This window comes from Chenopodium album, chromosome 12, assembly GCF_948465745.1.
Source record: "Chenopodium album chromosome 12, dcCheAlbu1.1, whole genome shotgun sequence".
Taxonomy (NCBI): domain Eukaryota; kingdom Viridiplantae; phylum Streptophyta; class Magnoliopsida; order Caryophyllales; family Amaranthaceae; genus Chenopodium; species Chenopodium album.
In genome coordinates, this window is record NC_137845.1 from 527,174 (window position 1) to 549,763 (window position 22,590).

General features: G+C 35.1%; 1 protein-coding gene across 1 annotated transcript; it reads left to right on the forward strand.

The window, feature by feature from the left end:
* Window positions 1-369: 369 nt before the first annotated feature.
* Window positions 370-22,528, forward strand: LOC145569937 (DNA polymerase epsilon catalytic subunit A-like). The gene is made up of 49 exons (XM_081628906.1): window positions 370-660; window positions 800-865; window positions 953-1,012; window positions 1,130-1,225; window positions 1,953-2,113; window positions 2,237-2,325; window positions 2,418-2,635; window positions 2,890-2,976; window positions 3,058-3,192; window positions 3,476-3,598; window positions 4,437-4,520; window positions 4,907-5,071; window positions 5,160-5,336; window positions 5,475-5,588; window positions 5,871-5,975; window positions 7,010-7,128; window positions 7,219-7,360; window positions 7,438-7,532; window positions 7,760-7,865; window positions 7,972-8,051; window positions 8,141-8,317; window positions 8,442-8,529; window positions 8,856-8,936; window positions 9,024-9,167; window positions 9,526-9,621; window positions 9,821-10,021; window positions 10,344-10,398; window positions 10,478-10,620; window positions 10,694-11,121; window positions 12,038-12,185; window positions 12,273-12,470; window positions 12,560-12,634; window positions 13,708-13,898; window positions 14,561-14,744; window positions 14,842-14,906; window positions 16,215-16,347; window positions 16,435-16,536; window positions 16,623-16,706; window positions 17,049-17,123; window positions 17,418-17,477; window positions 17,561-17,823; window positions 17,909-17,957; window positions 18,383-18,543; window positions 18,612-18,678; window positions 19,561-19,707; window positions 20,193-20,363; window positions 20,473-20,685; window positions 21,745-21,851; window positions 21,975-22,528. Exons 1-49 carry the CDS (start codon window positions 496-498, stop codon window positions 22,333-22,335), a joined length of 6,654 nt encoding a protein of 2,217 aa, XP_081485032.1. The 5' UTR covers window positions 370-495; the 3' UTR covers window positions 22,336-22,528.
* Window positions 22,529-22,590: the final 62 nt, after the last annotated feature.

Sequence of the window (22,590 nt, forward strand, 5' to 3'; positions counted from 1 at the left end):
TTGTCGAAACTAATAAAAGTACGAGATAAAGAGTGTATATTAGCAAAACAATTTTAATTACAGAAACTACTCTTATACAAATTGCATAATCTTAAGTTCTTAACCTCTCATGGATAATTAATTAGTAGTGATAATGAATTTTTTTGACGAGTTAGACTACAATATCGAGCAAAGACAATCCTAAATTGATCTAGTTGTAGTTTTAGTTAAAAGTAGCACAAAAACATAAAATATGTGAAAGGACGAGTATGGTCAAAGAACCCTATAAACGGCGAGGCACCCTAACACAGTCAAAAGTCACTCAACGCAGGGGCATTTCGGGCCAAAACAATATATACAAAAAGGGCGGGAAAACCCCAATTGTTCACCTCTCACAAATCACAATCCCCCGTCTTCATCCCGCCATTTTTCACTCTTCACTTCACTTCCTCTCACATCTTCCCACTTTTCTCTCTCCTCAGAAACTCGCCGGAGTTTCACCGGATTAGGTCAACTATGAGCGGCGATTTCCGACGTCGTGATCGGAAAGATGATCGGAATTGGAAGAAGAAGCAGCAGCAATTGGTTCGAAGTGCTGAAGACGAGCTCGAATCTAAGCTAGGGTTTGATGTATTTACTGAAGGTGATAAGCGTCTTGGTTGGCTACTTACGTTATCATCTGTAAGTTTGCTGTAATTCGCTAATTTGGCTTAAAAGCTGCTGAAATTATGGAGCTTTATTTTTAGGGTTTGGGATTTTGGTGAATTGATTTGAGTAATTGATCGATCGATTGATTGATTGGATTGTTTGTGTTTTGTAGTCGTCACTTCAAGACAAGGATAGCGGGAATTTGTACAGTTGCGTAGATTTGTATTTTGTTACTCAGGTGAGTGGAATTGGAACCCTAATTTTGTGTTGAATTTTAGGGTTTTGTTGAATTTTTTTACTGAATTGAAGTTTTTGGGGTTTGTAGGATGGGTCTAGCTTCAAGGTGAAGTATAAATTTCGGCCTTATTTTTACGCGGCCACTAAAGTAAGTGTTTTTGAATGCTCAATTATTGTCATTTAACAATGTCGTTTGTTGTTTTTTATTATCCACAAGCTGGGATATTTGTTCGTTAAGTTGATGGGCTTTTTTGGGACTTTGCAGGATAAAATGGAGACTGATGTAGATGCATATCTTAGACGGCGGTATGAAAATGAGATAGCCAATATAGAGATTGTGGAGAAGGAAGACCTTGATCTTGTAAGTTTTTTGTTGGCATTAAGTTGTTCCTCCATTTTTATGTAATGCTATTTAGAGTATAAGAAAATCACAAAGGCAATTAGGCTATAAACGGTGTTTCTTCCTATGTTTCTTGGACTCGGCTATTTTTGTGAAAAAGTTCCTTGATTTTGAACTAAAGTGATGTGTCCAAGTGTCATGAAGAGTCCGAGTAGGTTTCTTATTTCTTATATTATTGTTCACAAGTCAAATTTTACTGAGGACGTTGCGTAATTTACTAAAAAACTGTTATATTCTGGGGTTTCATACTATGGACATCACTTAATCGGTAGGGACACTTTGGAAAGTTCAATCGTTAGTTCGTACTATGTTAAAAAGTCAATAATAATTATATATATATGGAAAGAATGTTTATATCTCTTTAAAAACAAACAAATTGATGTACTTGATTGATGACACTATTTGGAGACCTGAAGATATATGTAGCAATGTAGATACCTTTTATGTACAGTCGTTATATACCTTCTCTCATATACTCAATCTGCACACACACTAGTTATGCTACTTTCTTTGTGTGCCTTGCGTTATATCTCTCTTCATATAGCATTTGTTACTGTCTGATTTTACTGTTATTGCATTCCTTCTTGGTGTCAGTACTCCATTGGCACCTTTAGTAGTATACTTTACTAGATCACCTTCTTATAGAATTCATTTTGCTAACCTTTTTTCCCATGTGCCTTGGAGACAGAAAAACCACTTATCTGGGTTACGGAAGTCATACTTAAAGATATCATTTGACACAGTCCAACAGTTAATGAGTGTGAGGAATGACCTCTTACGGGTTGTTGATAGAAATCAAACAAAGTTTGAAGCCGCTCAAGCTTACGAGTCTATTATCACTGGAAAAGGGTGAGGCTCCCTGCCTTTCCTTATTGATTTGATATGAATTCAGAATCTTGTATTAATTATTATCCTTTAAGTGTTACTGCCACCTACAGTGCTGAGTTTGAATATCTCATATGTGATCTGCAGCCAGCAAAGGCCTCACGATTTTGTAGATTGCATAACTGATCTCCGCGAATATGATGTTCCTTATCACGTCCGATTTTGCATTGACAACGGTATACTTTACCTTTTAACACATAATATACTCTCCTCAATCTTTGGAATATGCAGTGTCATAATGAAAGTAGTTTGTTTTTGTATGATGCAGATGTGAGGTGTGGACAATGGTACGATGTCAGTATATCGAGCACAGGTGTTGTGCTTGATAAGAGGATAGATCTGCTGCAACGTGCTGAAGTTCATGTTTGTGCATTTGATATAGAGACTACAAAGCTTCCTTTGAAATTCCCAGATGCTGAGTATGATTTGATAATGATGATCTCTTACATGGTTGATGGACAAGGATATTTGATTATAAACCGAGAGGTGATGCGAAGAACTCAAAAGTGCTTTCAAACTTGTGGTTTACGTTTGTCAAACTTCTTTCTGGCAAAAATGTGTTTTTCTTTCTACTACATATCTATATATGCTTAAATTTCTCCTGACTATTTGTGGTTGTTTTATACTATTATTCTATTCACATTTGTTGAACTAAATATAAGATTTTCACTCTAAAGTTTTTACCTTTTGCTTGCTAGATAGATATCAATATATATTGATGATTTGTTTGATATTGGCAGTGTGTTGGGGACGATATAGAGGACTTGGAGTACACTCCAAAACCAGAATTTGAAGGATATTTCAGAGTCACCAATGTGAAAAATGAGGTGACTTTTAAGTGCTTTGGTTAGCTGGCAAAAGGGCAATAATCATATTCTTCTTTGTGACACTTGATTCACTTTTCACAGGTGGAGCTTTTAAGACACTGGTTTTCTCATATGCTAGATGTAAAGCCTGGTATATATGTTACATACAACGGCGATTTCTTTGACTGGCCATTTTTGGAACGCAGAGCTGCCCACCATGGCTTAAAAATGAGTGATGTGGGTACTTTGTCTCTATAGTTTCATGCCATTCTGTTATACACCTTATAGACTCTTTACAACTTACAAAATCCCAGCTCATATATGAATTACTTCTGTTAACAAGATAGTGATTTCACTAATTCAGTAATTTTATTTTGGGTAAGCTTATAAGTTGGTTTAGATATGTGTTGATGTTGTTACTTTAAAGTTGTCGATCCTAATTCTTGAATTACCCCTCTGCCCTCTCTTTTGAGATGAATCTTTCTCTCTCTTTATTTTTATTTTTCCATTTTTATTGCAGGAGATTGGTTTTCAGTGTGACAAGGTTCAGGGTGAATGTCGTGCTAGATTTTCCTGCCACCTCGATTGCTTTGCCTGGGTTAAGCGAGACAGTTATCTTCCTCAAGGGAGTCAGGGCTTGAAGGTATCCCATCTTTATTTCGGTGTTTCTGAAACTGTCAGTCTGTCACAATTCCAGATCCGTAATCCTACACAAGATCCTGCAAGGGTTCTGTCAATTGGGCTAGGATGGTATTGGAACTAGTCATAACTCATAAAAATGATATCATCAAACAAATCCCCAAATGTTCCTCTATCCTTTTGTTTTGCTTCCTTGGGTTGATTAGTAAGTTTAGTTTTTGAAGAAGGATCATAGAAGATAGTTTACCTCAAGAAGGAACTTTATTCTTGCTTCCCTCATCAAGATTATATACTTCCTTCATCCACTGTTCATTATTAGTTTGTGAGGAATTGAATTGCAAAAAGAGTTATAGGTCACAGATATACTGCTTCTTATCTCAAGAAAAAACCATATCCTTGCTTCCTATATCATGATAAAAGTTTGGTTACTCCCCATTCCCTACATCAGTGTTTGCAGCGTCTTCTTGTCTTGACGTCTTTTGTTCCTTTGGACTTTCTGGCTCAGAAAACCCAAGATATGCCCAGGTTTCCACTGTCATTGGTTCCAAGTTAATCAATGTTTGGAAAGAAATGGTTGTAGTTTCCTGTCACACCAGTCTTTTTATTCTTTACTTTTTTTTTTAGGATCACTGTCAAATATCTTTATGAGACAGAATTTTGAGTAATTATTTTACTTCATAAAAGAGATAGCAAAGTCTATGAAAACCTTGGATATTGTTGTCTGTAGTTCTACTTCGTGAACTTTATGTTAATTTATTTATTTATAATTATGGAGCTTATAACTAGTATTGTTTGTTTTGCTGTGCATTTATGCATATGGCTTTTTGGTCCAACTCTTTTAGGCTGTTACCAAAGCAAAATTAGGTTATGACCCATTGGAGGTGAATCCTGAAGACATGGTTCGTTTTGCCAAAGAAAAGCCTCAGGTATGATTTGCTAGTAATTGTTAACTTTAGCTTGATGGCACATTTTTAGTAAACATATTGTGGCTTATTGCTGAGCAATATTAACTTCATCCTCCTGAAGTTGTTTGTATATATATTTCTGGTAAATTAAACTCTAGCTACATTCGTTTACAAAGCATCCACTGACATAGGGCATAACAAAATTTCTGAAAAGGGTTTTAAAACTCAGATTACATTTTTCACCATAGCATAAAGAATGTTCTTTTTTCCCCTAGTCCTTCCTTACATTAGATTGTGTCTTCTTTGAACTTTCTCTTCCAGTTTAGCTTTGGGCGTTGAATCTTCAACTTTGTTCTTTATCTTCAAGTATCTAATGGATCCTAGTGTATCTTGGAAATGTCATGCAGATGATGGCATCTTATTCTGTTTCTGATGCTGTTGCAACTTATTACTTGTATATGACATATGTTCATCCTTTCATATTTTCCCTTGCTACTATTATACCCATGCCTCCAGACGAGGTTTTGCGGAAAGGAAGTGGAACTCTTTGTGAGATGCTATTGATGGTCCAGGTAAATTATTTAGGCAATTTTTTGGTGAATGTGTGTGGATTGGATTTTGTACTTTGACAATTATCTTACAGTTTTTGTGATTACGCAGGCATTCGGTGCAAATGTTATCTGTCCTAATAAACACCAGTCCGAGCCAGAAAAATTCTACAACAATAAACTCTTGGAGAGTGAGACTTACATTGGTGGCCATGTGGAGTGCCTTGAGAGCGGTGTTTTTAGATCCGATCTTCCAACTAATTTCAAAGTCGACCCATCTGCGTATCAGGTTAGTCAGATGCTCAACGTGTGTTGTACAGAAGCTATACCTTTTCATAATCCTTTTAGTACATTAAGAATGGTGATTCTCATTAAGTTATATATTTATTTCATCTCGTTAACTGATTCTGATCACTTGCATCTTCAGCAACTAATTGACAACCTTGATCGTGATCTGCAATATGCTATTAAAGTGGAGGGGAAGATGGACTTGGATTCTGTTGCAAATTACGATGAAGTGAAGGGTGCAATTAAGGAAAAGGTGCGTTATTTTTTTTTTTTTTTTTGGTATCAGTGATGCTTGATTAATATCATTGCATCTTCTATCCTTCATTGCTTTGTAATGTTTATTATCATAATATAATAATCTTGGATCCCTAATGTTTACATATGACGGGTGATTGTTGTCAATTCACTTTGAAGTTTCAGTACCGGTTTATCTTTTGTGCTTGTAATTTCCACTATCATATGCAGTCGGCTTCCCTATGAAACAATAGTTTTAGATTTCATTATGCAATCATTCTTACTTCTCTCTGGTTTGCAGCTTTCTTGCTTACGAGATGAACCTGTACGCGAAGAATCCCCCTTGATATATCATTTGGATGTTGCTGCTATGTACCCTAATATTATTCTGACAAACAGGCTTCAGGTGGGTTGTTTACTGGCTGCTCTTCTCTAGTTATATTAATGTCCTTTGGAATTATCTCTATTCTATAAGGGAGCTCCTGAGTCGTGTAAATAATTGGGAGTTCCCTTGTTATTCTCTTAAATAAAAAACAGATAGATTTGGGATAAAAAAGAATCTAAGAAAAGATTGGTTCTATGAATAACTACTCCGTAGTATATAGCTTAAAATATTGATGGAATGATATATTTTCCTTATATCTATAGCTTATCCATATAAATTTTTCTAAAAGGAGTTGGATTGAATTTATATGTATGCCATGTAAATTGTTTATTTGCTACTAATATGCTTATTCATTTATTTTATAAATGTGATATATTATTAATACTTATGGAATTGATACATTGCATGCATGTAGGACTAATGATATTAAAGTAGGGTTTGCTAGGCTATGAATGTTTTTCAATCTGCTGTGTGCTACAAGGGTGAGTTACGAGACTGTAGGTGTAGAGAGATGGTTATTTCTCAAAAGATTCATAAAGGAAACAAGATTTTGGGTATATGGGAGGATATTAGGGAAATATACTTGGAGTGACCTAGAAGAGTAAAAGCTTAAAAATAATGTGTATCAAAGGTGTAGGTGATAATAGGAGCCAGTAGCTTCATCATCTTCCAGCCCTTCATTGGCTGTATTTGTTCTTATCAACCAAATTGGCCTTACAAAACAAGCCTCTATGAATTGAAAATGCCGGTTTAGTTAGCTAAAAAGGCATTGAATATCGTATTTCTGTAATATTGCTGGTTTGTTATTTTCTTCTGTTTGTTAAGTGACAGTTGTGTGAATATTCAGCTGGAGGCAAACAACTTTGATGTTGCCGCATAGATTTTTCTTTCAATTTCTTCATGCTGAACTATGGAACAGCTTTGGCTGATCTAGCCCAAAAAATACATGTTTCCTATTAGACATTTTCCATTTGGTTTTCTTCCTTAAATTTTCTCTTTTGACCTATACATCAATACATACATGCTGTGTTTTCTGACTTTGCTTATGTTTCCAGCCCCCATCTATAGTTACAGATGAAGACTGCACCGCTTGTGATTTCAATCGCCCTGGAAAAACTTGTCTACGAACTCTTGAATGGGTCTGGCGTGGAGAAACTTACACGGCAAAGAAAAGGTATATCATCTCATGATGCAGTATATCATTTGGGAATGCGATACTAGGAACCAAACACTGATTTTATGGTTTTTCTTTGAATTATGTCAGTGATTATAACCATATAAAGAGGCAAATTGAATCTGAATTGGTGGATGGCAATAATGGGCAATTTTCTAAGTCTTTCCTTGACCTCCCAAAGGCAGATCAACAGTCTAAGCTAAAGGAACGTCTTAAAAAATACTGTCAGAAGGTAATTTCATGCTTCATTTTCTGACATTATCTTCTCCTTATATAGACTACGCTGATAAATTTCTATGCCATTTATAGGCATATAAGCGGGTTCTTGACAAGCCTTCTACTGAGCTTCGAGAAGCTGGGATCTGTATGAGGGAAAATCCATTTTATGTTGACACTGTGCGCAGGTAAAAATTGGAAATATCTTTGTTTTGTGTTATGGAAGGGACATTGGTAAGTTAGTAATTATATATTGATTTTTCTGAGAATCTGAGGCTCCTACAGTCCTACTCTTGGAAACCGTCTTCAGGAAAAGTAATTTAGCGGTCTTCGAGCTTAATCTGCTTAAGTTAAGCTATTCTCACATTATGTTTGCTTCAAAATTTAACTTTGTTTTGCCTTTCTGTTATTTAAGCTTTCGAGATAGAAGATATGAGTATAAAGGACTCAATAAAGTTTGGAAGGGAAAGCTGTCTGAAGCTAAAGCTAGTGGAAATCCTATTAAGATCCAGGAAGCACAGGTATTGCTGCATGCAAAGTAGTGATATTTTCCTGAAATCTCATTTTAGAGGCTTCCCATGATGTGCTCACTTGAATAACCTGTTTTCATTAATTTGATTATTGCAGGATATGGTTATCGTGTATGATTCCTTGCAGCTTGCTCATAAGTGTATCCTAAATTCCTTCTACGGATATGTCATGCGCAAGTAAGTTGCTTGCTTTATCCCAAACTTTGTGTTTTATATATGGCTCACAAATGCAATAATAATAATATCATTATTTTCACTCTTGGTAGGGGTGCTAGATGGTATTCCATGGAAATGGCTGGGGTAGTCACCTATACAGGGGCCAAAATCATTCAGAATGCTCGATTATTGGTTGAAAAAATTGGTAGACCACTTGAGCTAGACACAGATGGAATCTGGTGTGCATTACCAGGGTCATTTCCTGAGAACTTCACGTTCAAAACAAAGTAAATTTTCAGTTTTGCTTCTGCTTACATGCCAATAAAATAGTGCCTACAATTTTTTATGATACTATTCCTATTCCCGTAATAAAGTGGCGATACTTATAATCTACTTTATTTTGTGCCACAGAGACTCAAAGAGGAAGCTGACAATCTCTTATCCTTGTGTTATGCTCAATGTAGATGTAGCAAGAAATAACACAAATGATCAGTACCAGGTCGTCTGTTGTATTCTTTCTCTGCTTGTTGTATTCTTTTTTTTTTTTTTTTTTTTTTTTTTGCAATTTGCTTGTCAAAAGAAAATGTTTTGTCTTTAACTATATCTCCATTTTCTGCATGATATCTAGATTAATACCAAGCCTATAGTTAATAAGGGTATGATATTTGAGACATCAGAAAGTTTTAAGAAGAGCTTTACGTTGAAGTACCTTTCAATCTCTAATTGTTATTTTATCATTTCCAATAACACCTTAAGGACTACCGTTATTCTTTCTATTAGTTTTTCAACTAATTCAATCTTATTTCTCATCACTATTATTAACAGACACTAAAGGATTCTGTCAATAGAACATATGCAACACATAGTGAGTGCTCAATTGAGTTTGAAGTGGATGGCCCTTACAAGGTAGTTTGCATTTCTATATGATTAATCTTTCTTTCTTGTCATTTGATAAATCCAGTGTAACTGTAATTATCGCTTTTTGGAATATAGGCAATGATAATTCCGGCCTCCAAGGAAGAAGGGATCCTGATAAAAAAGCGGTATGCAGTTTTTAATGACGATGGAACCCTTGCAGAGCTTAAAGGTTTTGAAATCAAACGCAGAGGTGAGCTTAAGCTCATCAAAGTTTTCCAGGTATCACCGTCTTTTATGCTTTCTGATGATGTCCTGCCCTCATGTTTTACTCTTTTTTGCTTATTCTTTCTTTTATTCTTAGAAAATTCTTCTAGATACATTTGATAACTGCTACATCTGTATGTGTCTTTTCTCAAACACGGTTTTTAGAGTTTAAATATACTATGCTAGGAATGACAATGCATGAAAATACACTGCATATATGGAATATGGTTTTCTGTTTATCAATTTCGTAATTAACATATAAGCTTCCATACTATAGATTTCCATATCTGAATATAATGTGAGCTCTTGTAGCTCAATGTTATTTATATCTGCTATTGAGATTTTATTTTATTTTATTTTAAAAATTTTGTAGGCTGAGATGTTTGACAAATTTCTTGATGGGTCAACTTTAGAAGAGTGTTATGCAGCAGTTGCCGCAGTTGCTGATCGCTGGCTTGATCTTCTTGATGTACGTAAGCAGAATGAGAAAAATTCCAAAATAATCATATGTATTTTGTATTAGGATCTGGGGCTCTTAGCAGACTACCCTTTGAGACTTATCTTTCTGTTTTGCTAAAAGTCTATCTGGTTAGCATACTTAAGATAAGGGAAAGGTGTAAAGGAAGATAAGAGACAAAAGCTAATCTGTTGCATTGTACTTTTTTCAGAACCAAGGGAACGATATTGCAGACAGTGAGCTGCTACATTACATTTCCGAATCAAGCACAATGAGTAAGTCTTTGGCAGACTATGGAGAACAGAAATCCTGTGCAGTGACCACTGCCAAGCGTCTTGCTGATTTTCTTGGAGATACCATGGTCAAAGATAAAGGGCTTCTCTGCCAGTACATAGTTGCATCTGAGCCAAAGGTGTGACTCTTTTTTCTTGAGAAATTTACTTAAGTTATGTATCTTGCCAGCTTTGTATCAATCAATCAATCAATCAATCAAAGCCTTAATCCCAAAAGTGGGGTCGGCTAACATGAACCAAATATGATTATTCCGTGTAGTCATCAACATAACATGAACCAAATATCTTGCCAGCTTTGTATGTTGGTCACAAATTATATATGGTCCTTGGCTAAGGCCTTTTTCGCAAAAAAATAGTTTCAAGAGTTGGTGTCCCCCCCTTCCCCTAATATCTATCTTTGAACATGTGATGCTTAATGCTGCTCCCTTTTCTCATTGACAGGGAACACCAGTAAGTGAGAGAGCAATTCCTGTTGCAATATTTGAAACTGAAACGGGTAAGCTGCTAATTTTAGTCAGCTTTTCCTATAAATGTGTGTTTTTGGAAGAACATCTAATTAATGCCTTTGATTACAGAACTTATGAAATTCTATGTGCGGAAATGGTGTAAAACTTCATCGGATGTTGGCATTAGATCCATCATTGACTGGTCTTATTACAAGCAGCGTCTGAGTTCAGCCATTCAGAAAATCATAACCATTCCAGCTGCAATGCAAAAGGTGCTGATGAGTGATTGTGACTAGTTGTATCAGAAAACACTTATCATTTCTAAAAGTGAGTTTAATTTTTTAGGTTGCCAACCCTGTACCTAGGGTAGTTCATCCTGACTGGCTGCACAAGAAAGTTCGGGAAAAGGAAGACAAATTCCGCCAAAAGAAGATAAAGGATTTATTCTCTTCTAAGCAGGATTCTATGGAAAAAACTGATGCAGCTTCCAACTATGCAGCTAATGGAATAGATAAACATAAAGTTCCAGATTTGGAGGACTTTGGAAACTCAAGTGGAACTGGGGTTGGCAGTAGACCTGTTGTGCATAGCTATGAAGTAAATGGACAGCATTTATTGCATACGACAGCCTTAGATCACCAAAGTGAACATGAATGCACATATTCTCAGGACAACAGTTCTATCGAAGTAGATAAGAATGAAGACTATGCAGGATGGCTTGAGCAGAAGAAGCGAAAGTGGAAAGAGAACCGAGAGAAACGAAAGAGACAGAGGTATTTTTCTTCTATAGTTTAGGCTCCTATTTGAACTGTCATTAATTATTTCCTTTTGTTCATACCTCTATAGTATATAAATGGGAGAAACACTATTGCCATTTTCCCTAAAAAAGCATAAAAATGATGTCAACTCAATCTACAGTATCATTTCATCGTGTACAACAGAAGATGTTTTCAAGTAAATTATCTCCAATATGTGATTCAATACTAGCATAATTGCGGCTACAAATCTATTGAACTAATTTCACAATAATGTGGTAAGATATTTGATTATATACCGAAGGAATGAACCCAGATATAGAATGATCGTGGATGGAACATTGCTTTTGAATTACTGGAAGTTGTTCCGTATGTTACGATTGCTAAATGATGAGCGTAGATGATTATAAATATATTTCTTCATGAAAATGTGACTGATCACCTCCTCATTTACGTATTTTCCTCTCCACAATCCTATTGATACCTTAGTTTATTTGCCGTTATTGCTGACTTTGGAGTACCAACGGCAGGAGGTCCCATACTGGTTAAGGTAATGATCCTTAATGCTATCAAACAGGAAATTATTGAGACCTTTATTACTTCTGCTTCAACTACAGGAAAATAAGCTTATCAGCGTGACAGTATGTAATGAATTCAAGTATTATATTTCTTTCATTTTTTAAGGGGTGTCAAAGATCAGAAGATAAGCTACCCTTGAAGGTGTAGGGAAAGAAATTGATCATCTTTTTAATATTTTATTTTCTTAAATCTACGATAATATCTTCATATTTTCATAGAATCACTTATAAATTGATCTGAAGGTGTAGACTGTTTGCAGAAAATGCATTGTGTGTATGTTGGAAGTAATGAAGTTTGTCAATTTGATGTTATTAGTAATTGGTAATATATTTATAGAGCAGATTTGGTGTGGCAGGTTATCTAATGCAAAGACCCCAAAACAAGGTACTGGTGTTTCTGAGTTACATGAGAGTTTGACTAATCAGAAAAGAAACCTGGGAAAAACCGGAGTTACTTCATACTTCAGAAGGCAGGAATTGTCTCTCACTAGCAGCTACTGGCAGGTAGACTTGTTTCCAATTTTTTCTTAATTTATTTGTTTGTAGCTCCTCTATCCTGGTCTTTGAATGCTCAAGTCCATTCCTTTACAGGTTCTGCAGCTTGTCCCAAGTGATTGCCCTGGTCAATTTTTTGCTTGGGTCATTGTGGAAGGCAGCATGCTTAAGGTTCCAGTTACTGTTCCTAGAGTGTTTTATCTCAACTCCAAAGCTCCAATAACTGAAGAATTTCCTGGAAAACGTGTTAACAAGATTCTTCCTCATGGACACCGCAGCCACAACCTGATTGAGGTAATCAGAATCCCAGATTGCAATCTCATTTTTTGGCTATTTGGTTCAGATCTAGGATTAAAATTTTATTCACTTCTTTCCTACTGCAGATAATAATTGACGAGAAAGAATTCAGAGAAGAAAGAAAGAGATTTATGGCTCATCTTGCAGATCCAGAAGTCGAGGTCTGATTATTTAGCTCCTTGAAATTATTTTGTAAAGAATTTCTGTTGATTAACAGATGTTGATATATACTCCCTTCGTTTTTTTTTTAAATGCAACACTTTGATTTTTGCACTGTTCACATACCATGGTTGACTTGATTTTTTCACCTCTGTAAAATAAATAGATGTTATTATATAATATATCATTAGATTAGTCATAATGTCTAGTTTCATAATATAATATGTCACAATTTTTACTAATAGACAATAGAAGATATTAATGGTCAAAGTTGCGTCTTTGCAAATGTGCCGGTTAAACTGATGCAAATTAAAAAAAAAAAAACAGAGGGAGTATCATTCATACTCTATTTCTTTACACGACATGCATTTCAGCCTTGTGGATTCATCAGATATGTATGAAAAAGCCGAGTTCATGAAGACTTAAACCTGAGATATTGAGTCTGCTCTTTTAAATAATTTTCCACACCTGTAGACAAGTCACCATCATATCAGTGGTAACATAATTTATACAGCTCAGCAGTGGCCCTTATATTTATTTTCTTACTCTCGTCAAAGAAGAGATATTAGAATCACTCCAGAATTTCTTAAGAAAAAGGATTTTACTTGCAAAAACTCCCTGGGTACTGAAAAAAGTGCAAGTTAATAGCATAAGAAAATTAAATTGTTAACTTTTCCCCTTTCTTGTACCATTAGTATGTCAATTTCTATGTAAAATCAGATCAAGTTATTTTCTTTTTAAATTAATATTTATCCAAATCTTGCTTTTCCAACTCCATCTCGTACATGTTAAATAGTCACAATTGCAGTTTTCAGTGACTTGCAGTTTTCAGTGACGTGCTAATCTTTTGTCAATGTAGACAGCCTTTTCCAAGCTTATTTGTATATGTCAAATTCTAATTTCGATGGGAATATGGGATATATCATCAATTTTTTCCCAGTCGATATTAAACATGATCTACTGTGGATATATGAGCAGATTTTTGTATATGAATGGCTCTCTGATCCTTGTGTGATTGTTTTCTTAGATTTTTTTTTTTTTTTTTCTAAGTTAATTTATACATCTTTTTTGATAGGGTATTTATGAAACCAAGGTGCCACCAGAACTTAATGCTGTCCTCCAGATTGGATGTGTCTGCAAAGTTGATAGAGCAGCTAAGAAACGGAATCTTCAAGCTATCTGGAGCCTAAATGAACTGCAGATGAAGACCACAGCAGAATGTCGATATCTGGACGATTCCCTCTCCTTCTTTTACTTGTATCACAGGTAAAATATTTTAGCTTAGATAAAACTATTAGTTGCAAGAACATAAATACTATACTAATGATTGTATGGTAGAAGTCAAGTCACATTTGAAGAGGGGTGCTGATTTGGATATTTTTCAAACGATCTAACATTCTGATATCTTCATAAGTGGATGAAAATTCTTGAATATAGATTTCATAGTATTCTTGTGTTGGCCTTGCCTGAAAAAAGGTACTTTATGACGTATGTGCTTTTTAATGAATAGAAACCACACCTGGATTCCATTAAAATTCTTATGCTCTTTAGGTACCTTCTAGAGGAAGAACCCAAGCATGTAAGAGGTGTTTGCATTTTCTGCAAATCGATTTTGATAAGCTTATGGAATTCCTTCCTTGCCCTGAACATATTGATGTAGTACCTTAGTAATTATAAAGTTCGCAAGCTTGAGTCCCCTTCTTACATAAAGAATTCGAGGAGCTGGGTGGATATTTATTTTCAATGAATTTATGTTGGATTTGTACATGTTATTTCTCATGAATTTATGTACTCTTCCAGTCTGCCTCTCTTTCTATTACTGCAGTCCTTCAATTCTTTTCCATGCACGAATTTATTTTCATTAAATACATGCATTTTTGTGTGTATAAAAATTGCTCTGACAAATAGTTTCATTCTAAATACTTCAGTTGCTGTGAAGGGCGAGCGGTGTATGGTGGATATTTCCCTGCAGCTAACATGATTTCCTTTGTTGTGGTGGATCCCCACCAGAACAGAAGTTTGAATCCCACTAATATAAAGAGATTTTATCATGAAGTTTGTCAAGCTTTATCCGTTGAATCTTCAATTTCTCAGGGTGTCATGTCATACAAGGCAAGTTGGAGAACTTGAATTGAAAATATTGCTGTGTCCTGTGTGTCTTTTTCTTTACATCATGACACTGATCTTTGTCTTGTGCTAAAAATTCCAGGTGAACTATGTTGTTCAAAATGATGAAGCTGAAAGGATCATGCAGAAATTAATAAGTGGACACAGGTTTTTTTTTATACTCTGATCCATTTCACTTAATTTGTACTCCCTCCTTCCCTTAAGAAAATTCCATCTGATAATGCAAGTGTATGAAGGAGATAAGGGAGTTTGATGGTGTATATGGAATAAAAAAGCTGTTTTTTTTTTTTTTTAATTACAGGTGAATAAAAGGAAGATAATGGGGTTTTGGTTAATTAAAGGTGAAAATAAGTTAGTAGTGAGGTTTGGTTTGTTATTGGTGAATAAAGAAGAAGAAAGTGGAGAATCGAAGCATTCAACAGGGACAAGTTTTTATAGTGAAATGAGAAATATATTTAGGGACGGATGGAGTATACTGAACTAGCAACTTTATATAAATTTCCATCTCCATTGAACTGAACCTACCCCAACACAATAGTTAGTGAACATGGATACTTCATTGATATTACTACGACCTTATTTTGTGTCTTTGTGCCTGTGCAAGCTTGTAAGAAACCAATTAAAATGAGAAACTGAAGATACTAACATGCAGAGTAATATCAAAGCACATAATTTACTAATGTGGGTACCATCATATGTAATGATATCAAAGAGTGATTAGTTTTGAAAAGATTGAGCTTAGTCTCATCAAGGAGGTCAATTTCAAGATTAGTAAGATGAAACAATATGAAATTCTTTATTGATTGTTGGTATTGATCATTAGAAATGCTTTTACTAATGAGGTTTTTCATTTATGTCTAAGGTTTATATCTTGAGGACATCTAATCATTCAGCTCTATGCTTTTCTGCTTTATTTTTGTTTTTGTTTTCCTTTATTTTTTTATAAAGTTTCTTTGATCTTTAAATATGTTGCTTTATATCTTCTTGGGGAATCTGGAAAATTTAAAGCAACCACTTCCTTAACCATTTCTATGGTTTCCAACAGATTCAAAATTCAAATCTTTATTGGATTTTTTTGCTGTGTTGAATCAAGCCTCTTCCTTCTTGAGAAATAAATGTATTGCTAAAGTGGCTGTCTTGGCTGCAAACATGAAGAAGAACTAAGTCTATTTTTATGCATTTAAAGGTGGAATTATGGCTGTTATTTTATTCTTGACATGCAGTTTGCTTGTTAGAGTATCCTCTATCTGCATTCATGGTTTCAACGCCTCCAATTTTCCTCCCTAAAGAGTAGAGAGCATAACATGCTGTCAGCTATTCTGTAAAGTTCCGAAAGGAAAAATAAATTATGAAGCTCATTTAATCTCGTGGTCTCCAGTCTCACTAGCTAAGCATTTTTTTGAGTTATGAGAACCATTTTTCAGCCTTTTCATGAATTTGTCTTTGCATATGCAGGCCGCACAATCACAGACCTTGCCTTGCTATTATTGAATGTCCAAATGTTCATCTTTTGAAGTCAGGTATACAAGTATTAAATGATCTTCCATGTGTGAGCATCCCTGCCAATGCTCGTGATAGTCACTATCCGGTACCACTATCTTACTTTTATTGTTCCTCAAGATAAATGCACACTTTTAGCTATTTTGGATGGTGACTATTATCATGCTGTATGCAGGCTCTTGGTTGGCAAACTGTAGCTTCAAAAATTGCTCTGCAGAGATGTGCAGCATCATCTCAATGGTTAAATGAGAGGATATCTCTCTCAAGATATGCGCATGCAAGTGTTCATTGATTAATGCTGGAGCTTTTACTCTAATCATAGACCGTCTATATCTGACTCTTAAATGTTTTTTCTGAATGCAGGTACCCCTGGGGAATCTTGAACTTGACTGGATTATATACACTATAGATGTATTCTTCTCAAGAGCATTACGTGACCACCAACAGGTATCATGTTCTTGATTAGCGTAAAACATTTGTCGTTAAGGTCTAGATTGAAGTTTGGGCTACCTTATCTTAAGGGCCTCTAGTGTCAATGAGTTTTCTAGCTCATCAGCATTGACTCTCAGAGGTTCTTAAGTGTTTGATCTGTTGCAGTCACAAATTTGCCGATTTTAGGTTATACGATATTGTTATGAATCAGGCAAAAAAAAAAAAGTGAATTGAATAAGAGCAAAAGACAGACAGAAATAAGACAGCCAGGAAATGTAGAACTGCCGGTGAAATGCATTATCCAATATTTCATTATTTCCATTATTGTTTTGTTCTGAACTCTTCTGATATTTCCAGTTACTTTGGATTTCTGATGATGGACTTCCAGAACTTGGTGGCTTTTGTGAAGAGGACGGATGCTTTGTTGATGAGGTTTGAATCAATAATCCAAATATTACAAGCATATATGTTGATAAAGCTTATTTTTATAGCCTATGGTGCTATAGCTTGTGCTCTTTTGTTTATTTCCTTTACTGTGCAATGATATTGTCTTTATTCTTGTATTGGTCAATTTCTGTTTGGATTATGCATTTGAACTCACATACATACATAATTCTTAATATCCTTTGTCCAGCTACAACAGCACAAACAGACCACATCCCAGAATTGTACATGTGGCACCAGTTCTTTATTTTACGTAACTCATTTTTTTGCGGTGCTTTACAGGTCAATCAACCCGTTCTTGTTTATCCTGGAGCATATAGAAAGGTTTCTGTGGAGCTAAAGGTTCAGTGGAAAAACCCTTTAACTTCTTCAGGCTCATGCCAGAGATTTGGTTTTAATATAATGTGGTTTTTAATTCTTTGCAGATCCATCACTTGGCTGTGAATGCCCTTCTGAAGAGCAGCCAAATTAATGAAATAGAGGGCAGTGGCTTACATGGTTTCGAGCAAGATACAGATCCTGATACCTGTACTTCAAGTGAGCAATACGACTTTGACGAGTCAACTTTCTGTGGACCTGCCTTCCGGGTTTTGAAACAACTTGTACAAAGATGCCTACAAGATGCAGTTACGTCAGGAAATGTTTATGCTGATGCAATATTACAACATCTTTATCGCTGGCTTTGTAGGTTGGTATATTTGATGTTTATAGAGATGTCCTGTTTGCTAAGTTGTAAAGTTGACATTAATCAGTAATTTTCGTTCTTATTTCAGCCCACGATCGAAACTTCACGATCCAGCTCTATATAGAATGCTTTGCAAGGTAAATGCATCACTGTACACATTACAGAACTGCTGCAAAAAAATTGAATAATGTTTGTCAGATACTCCTTCACGGAAATAATACTTAACAATCACAAACATGATTTTGGGATGTTTAGAAAAAGCTCACATTTCCTAAGTATAGAAATATGTTTATCGTTATCAAAACTTACTCAAATGGAGTAGTGAAGAGAATGGTAGAAAAATCATGCTATATAGAGAAAGTCGATAATGTGACTATTAAGCTCTGATGGAGGGAGTAAAAGCGATTGTTGAAATACACTCAGGACTCCAATACTGTGAGGAGATGCCACTTTGGCTACCTAGACCCTTTTTTTCCCCCATTTATTATTTGTGGTAAACTGTAGTAACCTTATCTTTTATTCAAAAACACAATACTAATATCAATTGATTCTACATATATAGGTTATGCAAAAGGTGTTTGCATTGCTTTTGGCAGAGTTTCGCAAATTGGGTGCTACAGTCATTTTTGCAAATTTTTCCAAGGTTATATTAGACACCGGAAAAGCTGACTTAGCTGCAGCAAGGGCTTATTGTGCTAGTTTGCTAAAAGCACTCCAGACAAGGTGAGATGTCTGATAAGTATGTTTAATTATGTTATGAATTCTGGGGATTTACTAGTTGCTTTCTTCAGGGACTTGTTTGAGTGGGTCGAGATTGAACCATTGCATTTCTGGCATTCCTTGCTTTTCATGGATCAGGTATGCTCCTCTCTAAAATACTTGCTTTGTATACATCATAAGAACACCTCATTTTATATAAGATTGTAGAATCTGATCTCATGCATGTATTTGTGCTGCAGATTGTATTGTGTAACAGTGTGTTTGATTGAAGTTTTTTGGGGAAAAGGAGAGTGATGAATTCATTTTTTGACACTAGATACGGAAATGGGAAGGATAGGGACTAACTTTCATTATCCTTTAATATTTGCAAGAATTTAACCAGCACAAAGTTTTATGCAATATATATTTGGTGGATTGTGGGCTAAAAAACCCTTTTTTTGTGGGGGTTGGGTTCATTTTTTATGTTTTATTTGGAAAGTGAAAAGGCAGTTAGTCCAATGAAAGGAGTGAAATCATTAAAAATAAATAGTGTGTCCAAATTGTCTGTGAACATTGGAATTGTTGCAAGTAATGAAGGGGCGGACCAATAAGGAAAAGTTTTGCAAGTTACAACTATTATAGTATGGAGAGAGTAGTAGGGATTTAATTTTATTCTTCTTAAAAAAAACTAGGTGTATCTTATATTGGAAACATTTGAAAGAGCCCAATTCTTTCCCTTCTCTATATGATTACTAAGAAAACTTGAAAAATTGTGTATGGTTGTTTTCTTTGTAATTTGACTAGAGCCTAAGATTGGTTATTATGGATTTTAATCAAACGTAGTATGTTTAAGCTAACTTTTCTTCTTCCAGAGTGTTTTATTGTTGTAACTATTATGTAAAAATACATTATCTCACACTTTTGATTATTCTTATTGGGGTTAAATCTGCAAGATGATGGATTTGCACATTTTATGCACCTAAATATTAAAACTCTTCAAGTACGAGGTTACTCATTTCCAACTCTCCTTCTATATGACAGTACAATTATGGAGGAATACAGGCCAAAGATCAGGATGAATCTTCTGCCAGCATTTCTGCATCCTCTAGCAGATGCTTACCTGGTGATCTTCAAGTAGACATTGTGTCCAGTTGGAATATTGCTGAACACTTGCCTAAAAGTACTCAAGTAAGCCTTTTCCCTCTTAAACTTTTGTAGAAGGAGAATATTAAATATTGATCTTTGTCAATTCTAGGCAACATTATTTAATAGTGGGAAAATCACAAGCTGATAGTCTTAGAAGTTAGAACTCTCAAAATTACTATGGCAAACCAGCAAGTCGAGATATATCTATCACGACCTCGAAAAAATCGTAGTGGACTAGACTGGGTACCTGAAATACTGAATTTTACTACCATTAAATCACATTGGAAAAATATCTTTCATGCTGCATGATGGGTCAGTCTTAAATAGCTACACTAGTCGAGCAATCTTTTAAATAATGTTTTTGTATAAGCCTTCTTTTGAATTAATATTTTGAAATTACACCCCCCCCCTCCCTCAAAAAATAAAACCCTCCCAAGAATCATTAATATTATTTTATATAATTCTCAGAGCAAAAATTTCAATATCAGGTAACAAAACTCACACTTAAGCTTGTTGGCTCTTGACAGGACCATTTTGTTGTGATGATCTCCGAGTTTATGTATAAACCATGGGAGTATGCTCTAAATCATGCAGCAAATGAAACATTTCTTGGGGATGGTGACTTATGTACACCATCGATCACAGCTCCAATTGCTGAGAAGTTTGAGTCACGTATGACTGAATATCTAAAAGATCAGGTTTGACCATAATACTAGATTTCATATAGTTGTAATGTTACTGTTGTTTGTGTCCACTGTCCAGGATTTTATATATACTGTAATTTATGAAGGATGTTTTCTGCTGCAGATCAGCTCTTATTTCTCAGATAAACTATTTATGGTTGTCCGTGAGATAACTCATCACTCAAAAGGAATGAAGAGGCCTCAGAATGATGATGATTTGTTGCAAGTGGACCCTCAGCTAACTGGGCAGGCTCATACAGAGGGTGTTGCTTTGGAATTTATCAAACACATTTGTGCTGTTTTGGTTTTGGACCAAAATGTTCAGCATGATGTACTGGTGAGACTAAATTTTCTGCAATTTTCCAAGTGCTATAAAATGATTATGTATCCTGCCTTCTTTAGTTTATGTATGATTTACCCTAAAGTGAATGCCTCGTTGCAATTTTATTGTCAGCTATCGGTAGAGTATGCATTATATGTGGAAACTTGTTACTGTTTGTATGATAGAATCAGCTTTTTTACAAACATTTCTGACCTTTGAGCTTGCTTTGAGACTTAGCTCTAGAATGATTCTGTGATGTTTATTGACTTCTGCTTTTGTTTATTCTATAAGTGGCTAGACTGTATAAAGAATTGCATTTATTTTATTTTAATGTTCATTTTAGTGTTCAGTATGGTTCCTTTTGTTAATTTAATATCTTTACATCCTAAACATCTGTTAATTTAATATCTTTACATCCTAAACATCTGGAGACCCTTTGGATTCTATAAGTACAGATAAGATTTGGTACAATTTAAGTATCATGGCCTACATGGTTGAGAAAGAGGGAATCAAGTTGCATTCATGCATGCATTATTCTTCCTTCTGCATGCATCCTTTAAGTGGGGTTCATATTGGATGGTTGTGTAATATTTATTCCGTATCAGATAATTGTTTGTAAAATTGAAAAACCAACACAAGGTGAGGTTGCTTAAACAAAACACCTTCTGGCATATTGCTTTGGTTTAACTGCATCAGCTACAGATTTTTATTACCTGGCTTTAGCTTCAGCTTCTGCAGTATGAAAATTACTTCATTGGAGTTTCCACCACTTTTCTATCTAATTGACAAATAAAGAAATATGTCATGCTTTTACTAGAAAAGATTTTACTTTCAGATTTGCTAAATTGAATCACTGAACATAGGACTGTTATGGAATGGAAGGAACCAGGTAGCAAACTAATATAGCTATTTCATTGCTGGATATCGTAAGAATATTTTGCATCTTTGCCTCTATATATGTCCACAAGCTTCATGATAATCATTACATGCCCTTTATTGCATGAGGTTCATGTTATCATTGAAAAGTTTCTGTTTCAAATAGATGGAAGTGTAATTTTTTTGTGCATTCTACAGGTCATGAGAAGGAATTTGCTAAGATTAATACATGTGAGAGAGTTTGCTCCGGAAGCAGAATTTTCTCCTCCTCTACCATCTTTTGTATTACCAAACATCGTTTGCAGGTAAATTCACAAAGAATCCTTTTCCTTTACCTACCCTATATCAGAAATGTAATTACTTGCTAGTAGGATGCACGATTCTAAAGCAGTTATTTTCAAACGGATTAAAAATTTGTACTGGAACAGCTATTGCAATGATGTCCGAGATCTTGACCTGGGAAGGGATCCATCACTACTCACGCAGGAGTGGCGATGTTCAATGCCACAATGCGGGCAGCCTTATGACAGAGAGAAGATGGAAAATTCTCTTCTTCAAATAGTGAGGCAGCGGGAACGCCTTTACCACCTGCAGGACTTGGTATGTGTCAAGTGTCATATGGTGAAAGATAGTCACTTGACTGAGCAATGTAAATGTGCCGGTGCTTTTAAGTGCCTGGAAGACGCGTCAGAATTTCATAGAAAAATGCAAGTTTTCTATAAAATAGCCGTGCAACAAAATTATAAACTTTTAAGAGAATGTATCTCTTGGATTTTAGAAATTAGATGATCCTAGTTATATAATTTAACATAGTTGATAGTGTAGTACATACGAAATAGTTTTACTTGTGCTTCATAGATGTGTACATAGCTATTCATTTGTGTATAAAATGTTCTGAGTATTCTTTGCTAGGCTAATGTACCATAACTCTTGATTATTCCAAATTTTAGGCAAGAAGCTTTTGCCCACTCTTTTATGAGCAAATTGGTTCAAGTATTTACAGAAGCAAACTTCTAATAATAGAATTATATTTAATTACTCCGT

Excerpts from the sequence above, each read along its gene's own strand:
- LOC145569937 (XM_081628906.1), top strand. The coding sequence starts at position 496 with ATGAGCGGCGATTTCCGACGTCGTGATCGGAAAGATGATCGGAATTGG. Across the intron at positions 7,533-7,759 it reads TATGTTGACACTGTGCGCAG|CTTTCGAGATAGAAGATATG; the intron begins GTAAAAATTGGA and ends CTGTTATTTAAG. Across the intron at positions 18,544-18,611 it reads CTAAAAGCACTCCAGACAAG|GGACTTGTTTGAGTGGGTCG; the intron begins GTGAGATGTCTG and ends TGCTTTCTTCAG.